General features: G+C 38.5%; 1 protein-coding gene across 2 annotated transcripts in view; it reads right to left on the reverse strand.

The window, feature by feature from the left end:
* Positions 1-1,273: 1,273 nt before the first annotated feature.
* Positions 1,274-13,077, reverse strand: part of LOC122089045 (chromatin-remodeling ATPase INO80-like) — a 15,423-nt gene continuing 3,619 nt past the window's right edge. For both annotated transcript variants that reach the window (XM_042658460.1, XM_042658459.1), the window contains 17 exons: positions 12,521-12,948; positions 12,288-12,396; positions 12,123-12,203; positions 11,866-12,038; positions 10,776-10,901; positions 9,911-10,072; positions 9,750-9,807; positions 9,183-9,413; positions 8,900-9,046; positions 6,182-6,736; positions 5,840-6,097; positions 5,644-5,751; positions 4,552-4,646; positions 4,248-4,404; positions 2,625-2,822; positions 2,240-2,386; positions 1,274-2,046 (listed from right to left, as the gene is read on the reverse strand). In XM_042658460.1, the coding sequence (XP_042514394.1) occupies positions 1,720-2,046; positions 2,240-2,386; positions 2,625-2,822; positions 4,248-4,404; positions 4,552-4,646; positions 5,644-5,751; positions 5,840-6,097; positions 6,182-6,736; positions 8,900-9,046; positions 9,183-9,413; positions 9,750-9,807; positions 9,911-10,072; positions 10,776-10,901; positions 11,866-12,038; positions 12,123-12,203; positions 12,288-12,396; positions 12,521-12,948 (3,360 nt within the window). In that variant the 3' untranslated portion in view covers positions 1,274-1,719. The remainder of the gene's footprint in view (positions 2,047-2,239; positions 2,387-2,624; positions 2,823-4,247; positions 4,405-4,551; positions 4,647-5,643; positions 5,752-5,839; positions 6,098-6,181; positions 6,737-8,899; positions 9,047-9,182; positions 9,414-9,749; positions 9,808-9,910; positions 10,073-10,775; positions 10,902-11,865; positions 12,039-12,122; positions 12,204-12,287; positions 12,397-12,520; positions 12,949-13,077) is intronic.

Consider the following 13,077-nt stretch of genomic DNA (forward strand, 5'->3'; position numbering starts at 1 on the left):
AAACCTAGCTCAAACCTGTTTAATTAATCAGAATTAATAGAAAAAATTCAAATGGAACAATCGATCCTAAGCACATTGGTTTTGGATTGAGGTATGACAGTACCAATTGAAATTGGACCACATTGAATCAACCAATATTCAGATAAAAAACCAAACCAATTGAAACTGATAAAAAAATAATTAGAGTATGAGATTATGAATAAGTGAATTAATTATCCATAAATTTCAATATTATGAAGAAGATTTTTGATTGTATGGGGAATTATTACAAATGAACAAATATGAGGTTATGAATAGGGAATTTAATTTATAACTAACACACCGACACTTTCTGTATACAAGGACAGATACAAAAATACAATACTAACAAACAAATACAAACATTTATACATTAGAGGCATCAGAACTATCAGAACTGCTGGTTGGATACGTACTGGCGGTATCGACCAACCAATCATTGTAGGCTTCTAGAAGCTGTTAGATGCGAGGATCAGGCAGTTGACCTTTTGATGAAGTTTAGAGTGTGTGGGTGTCTATCTCCCGCATAAGGAGTTTAGTCCCACATTGCTCATGGATCTCGTCTGTGGTCTATACTTAAGTCCTTGGACACCTTCTTCTGATAAGTCGGTTTTGAGGGAGAAAGTAAATGGTTAAACCCAGATCTGATATCAAAGCTGGGCGGACCGGGGGAGAGTGTGTGCATGTTTATCTCCTACGTAAGGAGTTTATTCCCACGCGGTCTATACTTAAGTCCTTGGGCGCCTAAGGGATCTCTTTGTTCACCATACAAAATTAGATGGACAATTCAATGAATATTTGATAGTGGGTTTATAAATTTCAATATTAGCTACATTTCCATTACAATATATTCATCTTTGTTCCTATTACAACATGGACACATCAAATCAATTTCCCTAATCCTAATCCTAGCTTGTTTGACTTGGTGATGATGATTTAAAGTATTTTTTACTGAATCTTTCCTCACAACAGGATATAAATATAAGATTTATTCGTGGTTCAAACCCAAACCCAAAAACAAACCAGTATTAATCCAATATTGGAAAACCATAAAAACCTCAAACCGTACAATCCTACCTCTGTTTTTATATGTTTTTCTCATCCAACAGTACAAATCGGTTTTAAGGGGGGAAATTGGTTGGCGCAAGTATTGCAAACGTCAAATGTTAAAGATATATTAAGAGCAACCAGTTTGTGTGTGTGTGTGTGTGAGAGAGAGAGAGAGAGAGAGAGAGAGAGAGAGAGAGAGAGAGAGTTACAATTTTAACCAAGCTTTCTATTAGTCCGCTCCTGACACTCGATACTTTATACAGGGTTCTCCATCACTGCTTCACTTCCCCTTTTAGCAGCTACATCATCTGTAATACATTGTGTTTACAGCCAAAAAAATGACAAAACTAGAGAGAGGATCAATGACCCTCCTGTACATATTTCCTGGTGAAAACAAAGTGATGCCGAAACAGTGGATTTGGCAACCATGCTGCAGAGAACAAGTATGAACAATATTATCGTACAGCTGCTCCGCTTGCCCTCTTGCTTTGGTATAGAGGTATCACAGGCTAACCCAACCAGAAGTTGCCTCTACATTCGTTTTGAATATAACTTCCGCCAAGCTTCCAAAGCGAAAAGCCCACCACTTGGATCAATCCATCCAGAAACTTTTCACCAATTTCAATTTGCCTTAATTTTCCCTACTTACTTTCAGGTAGGTGAATGGTTAGATGGTGAGATCTCATCCATGGCTCTAAAACCAGCATCACCAGAATCGTATGTATGAGGGTATTCTGTAGGCTCTGGTGTCACTGTGCCGGCTGCAGTATATGCTGGTTCAATGTTCTCATTTATGCTCTTCTTCGGTCTCTTTGGCCTCTTGGGCTTATGCTGTTGTAAGTCTCTATCCTGGACAGAATTGTCCAGGTCATTGTTGACACACTGGGGTTCATCCATCCCCATGAAAGAATCATTGATTTTGGGGGCTTTCTGAGAACGTGCTTTTGGAGGGGTCTGTTTCTCTGAGCTTGCTTTCCTCTGAAAACAAAAAATTAGTGTAAGCTATGATGAAAGAGGCAGTGTGCTAGCACGGTTCAAGTCATTATTTACAAACTGGAAGTCTAACAGAAGTTGGTAACCTCCATTTCCTTCAGACAAGAGCCTGCCCAACTGCTCACAAAATTAGACTATCCGCATGGTGACAGACAAAAACAAGGAAAAGATTTCAGACCTTATTACTAGCATTGCCACTCTCTGGATCAGTAGTAAGTTCACATCCAGATCCTGTAATATTTGTGAAATCTTCCCATGATGCATCCCCCTCAGCATCCAGCCGTATGCCCTTTGTTGCACGTTTCTTCTTTTGTCGATCCTTAACCTAGAATACCAGAAACAATAATTAATATAAAATTTATTCTCTCTAAACCAAACATTGAACAAGACCCAGCATTTTTTTTTTTTGGGGGGGGGGGGGTTGGTTGGGGGAAGAGAGGCAGAGATTGGAAAAAAAAAAAAAAGAAGAATATCCCACTGGCAAATGAGAAGGGGAAAAAACTAAATTGCTACAAAATTGTAAATTTAATTTTGAGAGGGAGTAAACAAGAACAAGAAAGCACCTGCAATGGAGCTTCTCTCAGTTTCTGCTCCAACTGGGCATCATCAAGAAGTAAGGAAACGACGTCCTCAGGAGCCAGGAGGTCGCCTTGAACATGGCCACCTGTCATAACCAACTGCTGTACGGTATTTTTCTGACTTGCTCTTTGCAAAATTTTCTCTTCAACTGTCTCTTTACAAATTAAACGGTATACAGTGACCTGCACATAAAAAATTAATCTTTCAGATAGCAAAAAAGATATTTCCTCCCAGAAACTGAGGAGTTCACCAATTTTACAAGGTAAATGGCCACCCAAGAGGGGTGGGAGAGGAGGTGAGAGGGAGGAGGGAGAGTTGAAACTGTCCCAATGCCATCCCTGACCTTCCTTGCCCCACCTAAAAACAAGTAGGGGAAAAAACCCCCCAGCTATTTGGGCTAGAAAACCTGAGGAGAACAAAGTTGATTGAAATGAATATGTCAAAGGCATTTTGGAGATTTTATCTCAATAAAAAATGAAGCAAATGACAAACGTCAAAAAGGAGAGAAAAAAAAAAAAAAGAGCCCAGAACCTAAACCTGGCAACAGTTGACCACTCAAGTTCACAGAGCAATATCATGAAATTCCTCAAATGAACAGAGGGGGCATATTTAAGGGAGGAAAGTTTTATCTGGAGACATAATCCAACAGGAAAATAATCAAATTTATGGAAAGAAACCGTTGGATCACATACCAACTTTTTTCTTGGAGCAAAGGAAATTCCTGAAAATTTGTTGCTTGGTGTTGTGATAAAACATTTTTGCTCATTTTATTAATAGCATTATTGAGTCATTCCGGTAAAACCCACCAGTCTAACCAGGTTTCAGTTGAAAATAATTGATAAAGTGTTTGTTAACCAAACTGATGAAATTATAAGATAAATAATCTCTTACATATTCTGAAATTTAGTAACGAATCCAGTAGACTAGAGGAAAAAGCAGAAATTGCAAGAACTCAGATAACTATCAAAATTGAATAGAGAACTTCGTATCCGGTGTCATTCACTCTTTCTCCGGTGTTGCACTCGAACCTATGCCCATAGAGGCGGAGCAGATACTAAGTGCCCTACTATTTGGCCACCTCCTTTGGTTTCTAGTAGGGCGGAGATTCATGGAGGCCGGCTTGATTCGGCAATAGAAGTGTCATAGGGGCCCTATCGAAGCCACCTTTCCCAAGATTGGATTCCACGAAGGGTGGGAGATCTGGAATGAAACGGAAGAGAGGGAAAAGGTTGCTTGGATGGAAGGAGAGGAAAATACAATGAAGAAAGAATCTTGAATCCTCCCCTTTGGTTTTAATGCAAATCATCAAAATCTGCCAAAACTACATGGCATAGACTCTCCTGTCGGTTTAAAGAACTCTCTATTGATTTTCGGTACAAAAACATTTCATGTACATAATACAAGCTTCTTAAAGCTGGAGGCCTGGAGTTGCTTTCTATGCAACATATACAGCTTTCCAACTTAAAAATGTTGTCACATTGAAGGATGGGAGCACAAACACACCATAAACACATGGCAAAAGTTTTGAAAATGATAAAATGTCAATGGAGTCATGTTCTAGCAGTACTCATCAGTATTTTTTCCTGAATGAATGAAAGCTAACTAACCTCCTTGGTCTGACCAAGCCGATGAGCTCTGTCCATTGCCTGTAGATCCAAGGTTGGATTCCAATCACTTTCATAAAATATAACAGTATCAGCAGCTGTCAAGTTAATACCCAGTCCACCAGCTCGGGTACTCAGCAAAAACACAAAAATGTCACCCCTGCAACAAAAGAACAATAGATCCAGTTAAGGCTATCTCTTAAAAGTTCTGATGGGCCATGGCATCATTTTTCACAATGGAGAGAAAAGGTATCTCACGAAAGCAGATTAGAAGCAAAACCCAAACTATATCGAAAGAAATGCGTACCGGTGTTGGAAATCTCTGACCATGTCACGGCGATCCATTATGGTTGAAGATCCATCAAGTCGAAGATACCTGTACTTCCTATAATTCATGTAGTCCTGCAAACAAATAATTCAATCAGCACTAAAACCTATTCTGATAATGATTGAGTTTATGAAAATGAAAGAAGGAATTGCTTGTTGCAAGAGTTTATTGTAAGCAATTTGCCCTCTGAATTTCGGCAATCCTAAGGCTTTGAAGTAGCTCTTATGAGGAGCTGCATTTTAGTGAAGGAAACATGCTCAAGCAGTACTCCATTCAGGAAGTTAAAAGTATTCTCATCCAATAATTATTATGACATCTCAACCTCTATGATCTCATCCCTGTTTGAGGCCTTAGACGCTTCAAATCCAATACCGACAGGAAAATATGCAAGTAAGCCTTCGCATTACATGAATGACTAAGGTAACCATATGAAATTAGCCAAGTCATACTTCTCTTAGTGAGACAGCTAGATATTGGGGTCTAATGAGTCCTACTCTAGAACTGAAATTTAAACCATCACCATACCAGCATATTGGCAAGAACTATCTGCTTTGTATCTGGAGGGTTTTCTTCTCTATAATGGGATCAACTTATATCTTCTGATATTTGTCTACATCTCATACAGTGTAAGATGAGACACACCCCTGTATAGCTTGCTTAAGCACTGTCCCATTTCTAAAAGGATTGAAACAAATGAAAGAACATGACAGTTATACATTACTTTTACAAATCATTTGGAAATGTTTCCTCTATGGAGTTGAATTTGATTGAACCAAGTTTGCCAGGTAGCCAAGGCAAGTTGCAAACTTGCACGTCACATGCCTCATTAGTCATTACTACTACTACAAATCATTTGGACATGTTTCCTATGTTGTGTTAAAGTTGATTGACCAAATCATTTGGACATGTTTCCTAGAATTGGGAAGAGAAATCATTACGGTGCAAATTCATGGCTCGAAATTACTCAAAGCCTAATTGTGTAGGAGACCAAATAATATAACTTCTGCAGCACTCTAAGTTGCCACAGAAACTGAATTAGCCAGCAAATTGAATGAAAGGCATCAGAAATACCTCAAGAATATTCAACATCTTAGTCATTTGGGCAAACAAGAGCACACGGTGGTTTTCAGCTCGCAACCGCTTCAATAAATTATCAAGCGTTTGAAGCTTCCCCGAGTCCTGGATAAGAATGAGCCAAAGTCTTACTTGAGATAAGTATTCCATTTAAAACACATTAAATGAAATAGAAAGGAACAAATAGCTTTACCGTAAGCATCTTTGCAGGGTCAAAGGGTTGCATGGGTGGAGACGACCCAAATATCTTGTATGTAAGCTGAAGAATTGGCTGACTGACAGGTAACTCTGAGCCAATCTCCTGTATCAAATGATGAGAACCATTAGGCTCTCTAGGTCCATTGCACTGTGACGTGCGTGCAAACCCGAAGAGTAGCCTCTTCACCCAAGGGTTGTGTAGTTCTTCGAGCATTTGGTATGCAAAGTTTCTATCGGAGCAGTGGGCATTAATCTGTCAAGAAACAGTATTAAAGATAAAGATAATAAAACTGTTTGACCTTTTCCTGTAATACATAACAAATTAAATAAAGCTTACTGGAGGAGCTCTGGTTCTTGGGATGAAAGCATATGTTGATTGAAGAAGCCTGGTGTTGGATAAAAGCCTATCCTGATGTGAAACAACCAGTGCTTCATATGGGGCATCACCAGGACCAGTAGCAAGCTTCTTTCTGAGTAAATTAGACTCGGATTTAGTTGGCATCAGTAACATCCTTGTAACAGCTCTCACTTTCCCACTATCAAGCTGACTGTCCTGAAGATCATCACCCTCAGCTTCCATGAACAAGTCCAAGAATTCATCTAAGAATTGTCGATCCCACCTCAAAATGGAAAACAACAGTCTTTCCATAAATGAACCTTTTGCCAGAAATGCAACCTCTCCAGGGGACAAATCCATGAACTGGGTAAAACCAAATGTCCCTCTGTTAACGGGGAAAGACCCATCCGAGCTTCTATCATTTGGGAGTACAGATTTATAAATATTTAGAGGGGAGAATATACTAAAAAGCTTCTCAAATGATTCTCTTTGGACTCCATGACTGAATACTGAGCCAGCACTTTGAACAATTTCTTGATGAACCAGTTTTGGTACCTGAAGTTGCAAGAATCCACAAGGTGTAAGAAAAAAAAAACTTCTAATGTATTCTACAACTCCTAAAAGCAAATTCAATCATTTGGTTATCCTATATAAAATTACTATATTTATCCATAACTTCATTCTTATTTTAGCAACGTTGTGATTGTTTCTCAAGAAAATATTTGATTGTGAGATACCACAGAGTAATTTTATCTATAATGTTTCAAAAGCATTAGGTTGTCCTCTATGAAATGACATGTCTATCCGCATCTTTGTTCCTTACCTAGGATAAGTTCTATCATTTTTAGAAGAAACTCTTAATTACAACATCCTTGTTGTAAATTTTTTCATTTTTTCAGTCACATTATCAAGGTTTAAATGCATCATCTGCTATTAGAATACACAAGTATCCTTAAACTTTTATTGTATTAACTTGAGGAATGAATACTTACAGAATAAAATGTGAAACTATAAGGCCCTCTTTGTTTCACGGAGAAAAGTGAAAAAAGGTAAAAAGGGGTGGGAAACTTGTACTTGTTTCCCAAAAACTACCACAAACACAAATGTTTGAATAAAAGGGTGGCAAACCTACCAAACAAGTTCTTTAAAATGCAATTATTGTTGTCTATTGTTGTGGCACTCAGGTTTTTCCCACCCCATTCACTTCCGAAGTCCTACCAAATGCACTATTCATGGGAAAGTTGATTTTGTGTGTCTATCAAAAAAAAAAAAAAGGTTTTCTCTCCCTCCTCCTATTTCCTCATTCCCATAGAATCCCAACCCACATCCATTTTCACTCTCTCCCACCAAATTCCACCCCATTAAAAATTACCTATTGTGTTCCTTTCTTTCCCTTTCCTTTCCTTTCCATGCCTTGCCAACCCAACCCACAACATGTGGAACCAACACTCATAAGTTTCCCACCCCTTTTCATCCATCAAACAAACGGGGCCTAATGGACATTTATGTATGGGGAAGGGGTCCATGCACAGGAGTTTCCTCCCATCGGTTCATTTTATAGGGGGATGGGAGCGTTTTGGGTATCCCAGATGGGTATTTATGCCCATCTGAGTTCATTTACTGCAGACTGTGCACATGCACGGCCGCATACATAAACTTTTGCTTTTATCTATAATGGGCTTGATCATTCATTATGAAAAGTTTTAATCATCCCTACACTTGAATGTAATTTATAAACAACTTTATCAATTACTATAAAATGCCTAGACTATCACAAAGCTTGTAACTACAAGAAAAAATCTTTCCTTGTTACACCCTTGGAGGCCATTTTATTTTCTGTACAAATAGAGTTTACATTCAATGTGAAATATCAGAATTAACGTCAACGTCTCCAATATGAATAAAGTTTTCACAGAATGATACATCCTATAAATCACAATCTGGCAAGGTCTTTCTAGACCAGCAGGTCTAGAGGGTATCTCTAGAGCAACACCGAAGTTTTGTCCATGTGGATGGTGATGCGTCAATTTTGACCACATGGTAATGCTATAAATTGGTGACATGACAAATTTCAGACTCAACTACACTCTCCAACTGGAATACCCTTGCATGGATGTCCACGTATTATCTCACACCCTCTTCGGTAGTCCTTTAATTTTCCAATAAACACTTGGTAAACTCTGTTCTTTCTGAAACCAGACATGTAAGCAGGGACTTCGCAGTCAAATAGTCCACAAAATATTAGCCCTATCTGCTTTGCATGAGCCAGAATTGGGTACCAGTCTAGAGATAACCCGGACCTGCCAGACTAGAAAACCCATTTACTTTCATCTTTCCTATTCAAGGAAGTCAATGTATTATGTATACCCAATTACCTGATTATATGATGTGCTCAACCTTGATTAGATAGGAGTATCAGAAAAAGTTAGCAAGACTAAGGACCAAATTTGTAACTGTTTAGCAAGAAAAAAAATAAAGCTCATACTACATTTTATCATTCCAATTAATATAAAGTTGTTCGATTCTCATGCAATTTTTAGTCTTATAGGAATTCGGTATATTCTTTTTTCAGTAAGACAGTTTACTTCTAACAACTAGTATATAACTAATGTCCAATGCACGTACCAAGCCTACTATAACAGTAAAAATGAAAAGCAGCATGCAAGCAAAATGTATTGATTAGAAAAACATGAAAGTTAATCAGTCTATAGGAACTACCATGTATGTTATGGGATTCCGACCTCCAGCATAGTGTATGTCCTCCAAGTCCCCAAAGGGAGGGGGAAGAAGAGAATTTGGGATCTCTCCAAAGTAAAGGTATGAGCTCCCCTCATTCCTTTCAAACAACTCTGGATGGTTGCATACCTGCCATTATACAAGGAATTGTTCACAGTTTTCAGGCAACAAGTTAAAAGCAAACAACAAATACTAAAGACAAATTTTGAACACAAGACTAGGTTCATTTCTGCTAGACCCGTAGGAGAATACTGAAAAATTATACCTTCCTCAGCTGGATGACAATATTCATCAAGTTTAGAATTTTCTTTTCATTAAGATGTCCCCGTCTGCCGTCAAACAACTCAGCAAGAGATATCTTATTCTTTATAGCTTGATAGAAAGCCTGCTGCCGAGAACTCAACTTGCAGTGCACCGTGACCTCTTTTTTCCCAGTCATCTCAGTTATCACGTCTTTTTTAACTCGTCGCAACATAAAGGGCTTCAGAACTGCATGCTGTCAGAAGGAAAATCCAGCATTAATTACAGGCCGAACTACTTCAAGATTCCAAAGGTAGTAACCATCAGAGAACAAGTACGCTAGACATATATACCCTTTTTATCTCAATGATGCAAAAACACAATATGCCATTTTTCTTGTGAGTAATATTGGAAAGAACAATATGAGTAACCCATAAAAAAGTAACAGCAAAATAATTACAATTATAATTACGATAACAATAACGAATACTCTCTTTTCTCTCTTCTCTCTGAGTGTAAACATCAGTATATATTACAGGACAACAACCAAACAGCATAGATTCCTCGCTCCTTCAGAAATAGCTGCACTTACCAATCTGTTGAGCTGGTGCTCATTTAAAGTTCCTCCATGCTCTGCATGATTCTCAATGCTGATAACATAACAAACACAGAAAATTATAAGTGAATGAACATGAGAGCATAGAAGCACAAATGAGTCTAAAACATCGAACAGACTAGTAAAAGTATGCATACCCTTTTGAAAACCACTCATTGAACTGCTCATGGCTGTCAAATAAGGTGGGCATTATGAAATGAAGAAGGGCCCAAAGCTCTGCCATGTTATTCTGAACAGGTGTACCAGTCAAAAGTAGGCGGTTCCTGCAGTTGAAACTGAGCAACGTCTTCCACCTTATACTGCAAAACCAAAATATTCATCAGAACCATGAAAAATATATCAGACCAATGAACATGAACAGTATGCAGTCTATGAAATGATGACATTCTGGGAAATTGTGAAGGGACATGGTATTTCCATGATATTTATATAATAACATGAATAGTTAACAGTATCAGCATCTATATTTAAAACACACACAGTGAGCATTTGCTAGATATAAATCCGTTGAACTTATCAAACTGCTATTTTAAATTTTCAAACAAACGCGCCTCAGGGAAGAAACACATTCCATCCATATTGATCATCAAATTGTTGACACCTTTGATATTTTAAAGAGTATACAGTATGCCTCCAACTTTTCTCTAAGCATTTGTGTTTCTGCAGATTCAACAGTAGGTTGTCGTGTTGGGTTGGAGTTTATTACCACATCATTCTCTCCTAAAAGTGGATTTGGAGAGTAGAAAAATCTAAAAATGGCGTACCCAATGCATGAGTCTCCTGTCACTGCGGGGCCTGGGGATGTTCATAATGCACGCAGCCTTACCCCCGCTTCACAGAGAGACTGTTGAAGAGTAGAAAAATCTAATTTCCAGAACTAGGAAATGGAAAAGTGTACACGTGCATTCAAATAAACCACCCACCCTCATGGAAGTAATAATCAAAGAAACCAAATACTCAAAGATATTTCTGGAGATTATAAAAATGGGAGACAATTAATACCTGTTAGAACTTTTAATTGCCTGTGCTTCATCCAACACCATATATTGCCATTTCACACGCCGGAAATACTTCTCGTCAGCGACTAGCAGTTGGTAGCTGGTAATCAATATATGGAATCCAGAGTCCCTGGAAAAAATGGGAAAACTAAATTAGCCACAACTCATGATAATCGCAACATGCAGTATTGACTAATTGAACAAAATACACTGATCAAGGATCCAAGTAGTTGCCAGAAAGAAAGAAGAGCACAAAATTGATAGATCAAAAGGACACATGGAAGATACTCTCAAACTTGATGTTTCACTCGTATAGGAAGGGTTGGGGAAGGAATAGCCGAGAGGAATGAATGATTTTCAGCATCAGCAAAAGCTTAAAATGAAGGCCGCCTCCCATTCAGTAATATAACTGAATTCTTCTACGTACTTCCTTGTATAAGGAACTATGGGAGGAATTTGTGCGAAGACCCGCCAAGATATCGACGGCATCACTCAAATGTTCCTCTATAGAAATAGGAGAACCCGGGGTAGCTTGCCACCGTGATATCCCCCATCTTCTGATTGGTGATGAATTGAATCAGCTCAGGAAATGGCAAAGCCATTCTGGTTAAAGGATATCATATATGCAGAAGTGGCTGTAGTCGAGCCACAATAAGGCTGGAGATGATTTTATAGGCGAAGTTACATAAAACGATAGGTCGTAAGTTTAACATAGGTCATGTGCATCTTGAATTTTCATGCATAAAAGGTGCCTTTGAGAGAAAAGGGGACACATAAAAGGCATTGGGATAAATCATTAAAAAGAGGCAGAAACCAAAATCATCTCAGCAAGGAATGCTATCCTTTCTTCCAAAATGTAACAAACCTCATCGATGGTGGGATTTCAGTATGCATCAGGTCCATGGACTTTCTTGTTATTTGAAATAGAAAATTATCACAAAATCAATGTTTGAATAAGCAAGTGCAACACGAGAACAGTTATTGGTGAGTCACCATTCCCTGCAAAGCCTTCTTGAGTATCTTTGAAATTTTCTGTCATAATAAAATTCATGTGGTTACCCAGAAGAAAGCAAAGGAAAGCTGCAGAAGATTACCTTCTATAGAGACGCTTTGGATTGATGTTCTTTCTAAGAATCTGCCTCTCCTGAAGTCCACCCCAGTAAGGAAGTGTTCTTAAGTCGGGGCAGAAACGACTAATTTCATCAGCCCAGTTGTTCAAGACAGAAGCAGGTGCAACAACCAGGAAGGGACCCCATATATTTTTCTCCTGTACAGAACAGACTTCTTGTAATTAAAGAAGTAATAGGATAGTAATTTTATCAGCAGTGACCTTTAAAGAAGTATCAATCACCTCAGCTAAATGAGCCAAGAATGCCATGGCTTGGATGGTCTTTCCCAGTCCCATCTCATCAGCAAGGATACCATTCAAACCCTGCAATAAATGGAAACATGAACTCCATAACCAAACAGAAACTTGTTTGCAAAATGCAAGTTCGTTTAGAGATTGCCTAAGAACCTGTTCATAACAATTGACAAGCCATTGCAGACCCTTTAACTGATATTCTTTAAGGGAACCTTTAAATAATTCTGGCGTCTGCACCGATGATGTTACAGGCATAGTAGAGCTGAAGCATGAAAAGCAATGTTTAAAATCAGAACTGGACTAATTGAAGAAGATATCCCCATCTCCTTAATATTGCCCATGAAAAGCAATGTTGAATTCACAGATGAAGTGTGTGTAAAACTCACGGATGAAGTAGATCCATGTTACTAGATCCTGCAATTGAAGTGTCCTTCGGCTGCCCTTCAGTTTCTGCTGCTTCACGTAGCTTTTGACATTCACTATCAAAAGCACTAGTTATCTTCTTTTGCTGGGAGACTGCCAGTTGAGCAGCTCTTAGAGCCTCCCTTCTCAATTCAGCCTCCTCGGGATCTTCTTCCCCGAGCTTAACATCAGAAGAACTTGGAGATAAATCTTGGTTATTTGGTTCTCCATCACCCACAGGTAATGCTTCTGATGTTTGTGGAGTTGTTTTGTTCTGCATGAAATGACTGTAGAGCTCCGTTTGTGATAATAGGAAATTCAGTCTCTGCTGTTGTCTTTTCGCTTCACGGAGCTCCTCTTCACGCTTCATAGCTTCTGCAGCTTCCTTTTCTTCTCTCTTCCTTATCTCAGCCTACAAGAAGATATTTTTCCATGACTAAATTTGGATATTTTAAAGATAGGATGCTTTGTTTTTAGATGCATACTTAATAGGGTGATTTCCTTGTAAATGCTTACTTAAACACTATTTAAGTCAACCCTC

Source organism: Macadamia integrifolia, chromosome 9 (assembly GCF_013358625.1).
Source record: "Macadamia integrifolia cultivar HAES 741 chromosome 9, SCU_Mint_v3, whole genome shotgun sequence".
NCBI lineage: Eukaryota > Viridiplantae > Streptophyta > Magnoliopsida > Proteales > Proteaceae > Macadamia > Macadamia integrifolia.